The 4,728-nt window shown below is 39.3% G+C and overlaps 1 protein-coding gene across 1 annotated transcript in view; it reads left to right on the plus strand.

Moving 5' to 3' along the window:
- Nucleotides 1-4,728, plus strand: part of jmy (junction mediating and regulatory protein, p53 cofactor) — a 50,881-nt gene that overhangs the window by 11,980 nt on the left and 34,173 nt on the right. The window contains 1 exon segment of the mRNA XM_037979607.1: nucleotides 3,777-3,950. Coding sequence (XP_037835535.1) covers nucleotides 3,777-3,950 — 174 coding nt within the window.

Genomic DNA, 4,728 nt, shown 5'->3' on the forward strand with positions numbered 1-4,728 from the left:
TCAATAACTACTAATTGGTTAAAGTTACAATCATTTTGACTGCTCAGGCAAAAACTTCAAAGTGTTAACTTCACATGGAGCCTAATCTTTAGTTTGAACCACAAAAGGCTGAAGAATAGCATCTAATTTAATTTGGGTACGTCTTTTCCGGGCTTCTTGAGCTTTTTGAGGTGGAGTGGTAAGGGGTTAACTGGAGGAAGTTATAAAAATATTTTAAGCCTGGAGCGGAGAAGAGTTTCAAGCCTCCATCTTGGTCTGGATCACGTGACCTCCCTTTCAGATGTCTTTAACTCCATTTTCTTGTATAAATTACATTTGTTTGAGTCCTAGCTCATCTCTTGGAAGGAGTTAGCTCGGTTTTCTCATTAATTCCGGGGTTTTTTTCTGCCTCACAGCGACTGAAGAGGGTGTGTGGTTTGTCGGTGGTTGTCATGGTGACCAAGAGCCGGGGTAAACAGTAGGAGCAGTGTTGGAGCTGAATGGTGTAGTGTCAGCCCTGGTCCACAACGTGGAGGGCTTAGCAACATCAGCCAGGAGTTCATATAACAGTCTCCATTCATATCTGTTCCTCTCTGCAGATACAAGAGCACTTTATTCACTGTGTTAGATGACAATTGGATGGTGCTATATTTTAATAACATCTGAGGCAGAAAGAAAAGAGCTGTATTGTTCAGTGTAAATTAGAGCTGCTGGTTTCTGGGAGCTGAGAGATAAATTGCATTTCCTGTAAACAAAAGCAGTTTTAGTGTCTTTTTTGAAAGAACAATAAGCCAACTGTGGATTTGTGGACATATGGTATGAATCAGTAGCAGTTGGGGTCAATTTATTCTCTTTTCACTGCACTCAACATTGTGTTTTATAGTATCAAACTTGGCCACACACACTAATGTGCTTTCTGTTACTCGCAGAGTCTTAAATGCTTGCTGAGATTCTTTTTTTCTTTCTTGAGCTTGAAGGAGCTTTTGTTCAAGACCCAAATAATGAATCAGTCAGGAATTAGACCACACTGAAATTCTGTTTTATCATTTATGGCCAACCTTTTTCTGTTCTAGATACTGAAAACAACTTGAAATTTTCCTTGTTGAACTTTCACTTAAAATTACTAGGAAGTATTTTTTCAAAATTAGATAACTGTATAAATTAATAAACACAAATAAAAAAATCAGCAATATAGTGCACTTCCAATATATTGTAGGGTCCAATTCACTTATTTCCTCCATATTTTGTTTATATTTTTCTAAATTCTGTTTTATTATGTAACCACACTGTTTCACCTAAAATGTTATACACACCTGATTTGAATCAATGGGTGATTAACAGGCTTCTGCAGAACGTGAAGAGGTAATTTAACCACTGAATCAAGTGTGTTGGAGCAGGGAAACAAGTAAAACATGCAGGATAGTGGTCCTCGAGGACCAGGATTGCCCACCCCTGGTCTAAGGCCTTGGCAGAGGTTTGCGCTTATAGATTAAATAAATAAATTAAAGTGAAAATAATAAAGTTTTTACCTGTAACACCTGTTACATAAAAAATAATTTCATGTTCAGATTTTCCTGGATAATCTGAAATTGATGTTGTCAACCTCAGTGTTTTATCCTAGTGTTTTATTTCTGATAAAACTGAAAATCTAACCTTTTATCTAACTTAGCTTTCTGTCTCTGTCACTGGAAATCTATAAATAATATTCTCCAGATTATTAGACAGAGGAATTTGTAAAAACAAAAATCAAAAACAAACAGAAAATAATTACAGTATGTCTAATTTTTAAGTCACAAGCTGATTCCCCAGTGTCTCTTTAAGTTTTTATAACGGTAGTTTTTTGTTTGTGATCATTCAGAGCTGAAATCGATGTTGAAACTACTAACTGGATCATTAACTTTGATCATTTGCACAGAAGTTGGGCAGAGAGTTTACTGCGGTGAATGTTATTTATGTAGAATAGTTAGGTGTGTTGAAACCAGGCTATGTTTATGATTTTTGGATATTGTATAGCCCAGGGGTCGGCAACCCCTTTGGCAATGCCCTAGCGGCTCCCTGGAGCTTTTTCAAAAATGTTTGAAAATGGAAAAAGATGAGGGAGAGAAATATATTTTTTGTTTTAATATATGCCTCTTTTACACAGACCCTTATTCAGAAGTCTGGCTCTACTCGGCGCGGCTCGATAAAGAATGCATCGCGTTTACACCGGCCAGTTTGGTCGGTAGCGGAGTAACGCCTCCTCGTGTTGCGGGGGGCGGGGCTGCGGCGCAGGGGGGTGCGCTACGAAAACTTGGCGCAAGTTGTGTAAACAAAAGAAGCGCTATGGCCCTGTGTTGTTGCTGTTTTTTAAACGTATGGGGATTCCCCTGAGACTTCAGGAAGAGAGGCGCAGTGGAAGAAATGCTCTGGATCCCGCGATTGTTGCGCGGAGTAGAACAGCTGTTATCCGCCAGAGATTTCAGGCTTTACAGTGCCTTCAGCTGGGAGACAGACTGCATAAACGTTGCAGGGTAAGCTAACGCTGTTGTTTATATTCCTACCGTTCGCGCTTTATGCTTGCATTGCATCTGGTCACACCCACAACCAATGAGTGAACAGGAGCTAAGCTTGCATCACCCACGAAGCAGGGCCGGCCTGGCTGGCCCTACTCCGAAGCAGCTATATTAGCTATATTAGCCTATCAGATCGGCTAATATAGCTAATATAGATACATACAGCATATGTTGACTTCATTATAAGGCTTATATAAGGCCTTTAATTTTTTGCGGCTCCAGACGTATTTGTTTTTTGTTTTTTTGATCCAATATGGCTCTTTCAACATTTTGGGTTGCCGACCCCTGGTATAGCCCAACACAGAAGCAGGATACCCAGTTGTAACTCACATATTTGACTTGTTCTGCATTTTCTTAGGTCTTGAAATTTATCTGCACTGGATTGGGAGCATTGTGAATAACTTCACATGTTCCCACAAATGTATTACTCATGAAGCTGGAAATTCCCACACATATGTTGGTGGTGCACTTTAAAGCAGCAGTGAGGATCGCAAGAGGTTTGAATAGAAATAAAATTAGGGTAACTGACCTAAAAGGACAGTTGTTGAAAAGAAATGTAAGGACCAGTTTATACAGAAGTAGAGAAGTAAATTACATGAGATATCCTCTTGAAACTTTTATGTTTAGTGCAAAATAAATTTAAGTTTGAAATGTATATATTGCAAGAGAACCAGGGATAAAGACAAGTTATATGTGCTTTACAATTCACTAATTGGAGAAGTCCAAAGATTATTGGGAGATATAAGTGGTTGGATAGATAAGACAGAATTTCTATTTGTATAATGTGATGAAAACTATGTTGGGGATGAATATTATATGTTAGTAGAATGAACCGACATAGAAATAAGCAAAATCGAAAGAATTATTTATCAAATTTGTATGTTAATTCTCCCCCATGTATAAATTGAATCTCTTGAAGCAGTTTAAGAATACAAATATAATCTGTAAATTAGATTTTTTCCCCTCTAAATGAGTTTGGGCTTCTGTCCCCCACATTGCTTTGGTTCTTTTATAAATCACACTGAGTCAGGAAAAATGTGTCTCATTCCTGGCTTTAAAGTGTTTTGAGAAACAAGCTGAAGGAAATAATCAACTTTAGTGTCTTTCTTAGATTAAGAAACAATCTGAGACTTTATATTGAACTTTTCAAGAATTTAATACCTCCCTTGTCTTTCAGTACAACAGCTGAATATATTCCACTGCACCAGTTTGATGCTATTTTTCTTTCTGTATGTTTTGTGTCAGGTGTTGGACAAGCACAAAGCTATGGACAGCATGGTGGAACTGCTACAGGTGTATCCAGAAGAAGACGAGGTGTACAGAGACCTGCTGGAGGCTACGACTCAGCTCTATCACTACCTGCTTCAACCCTTCAGGGACATCAGGGAGCTGGCAACTCTGCGCCGACAGCAAATTAAGGTAATACAGGTACACGGAGACAAATACCATCTGTTTTCAAGCTTGATTTAAGTAGATGTTGATCCTGAAATAGCTGGCTTACTGCTCTGTCCTTGAAGACAGTTTTTCATATGTCATGATGTCTTTCTACATCAGTAAATCCCACTAGTTTTAAAAACATTTTTGTGGTTTGGTTAGTACTGATCACTAACCCTCCTCTTCTGAGTGTGCCCCCATAAGCCTACTGTTATGGCATTAACATTAAATGCTTATGCTTATGTAGTGATGATGATGGCAGGGTAGAGGGCAGAGGATCAACCAGAGAGGCTTTTTTCCTCGCCCAGAGCAGATTAACAACCAGCCTTAAGTATTATTACAGCAGCCACTGAACCACTCAGTAATTCTGCAGCCTCAGCCTTCTTCTGTTTCCACACTCGTTCTCTGCTCTCTTTGTTGCCTTTCTTCATCTGATGCTTAAAAAAGCAGGAGTAAAAGTCCAAGAGCTGCTTTTCAGCTTGGTCCATTGTTCAGTCATGTATGTTGGTCAATAGATCAGTATCCTACTTGGTCATTGTGTAACTGATTAAGTATGTAGGCATGGGCAATTGAAAATTATTCTCAGAGGCTGTTGGGATCCAGAGGTTTGTCAGCTTTTCTCCACTAGAGGGAGCCTGAGATTGAGTCGGCGGCTGCACACCTGTTCCCAATCTACTCGTCCAGAGGAGTATAAGTGGAGGAGGATGCTGACACTTCTCTGCCAGAGTGTTAGCCAGTAACGGTACCGGCTTACCTTGAGCTC

This window comes from Kryptolebias marmoratus, linkage group LG14 (genome assembly GCF_001649575.2).
Source record: "Kryptolebias marmoratus isolate JLee-2015 linkage group LG14, ASM164957v2, whole genome shotgun sequence".
Lineage (NCBI taxonomy): Eukaryota > Metazoa > Chordata > Actinopteri > Cyprinodontiformes > Rivulidae > Kryptolebias > Kryptolebias marmoratus.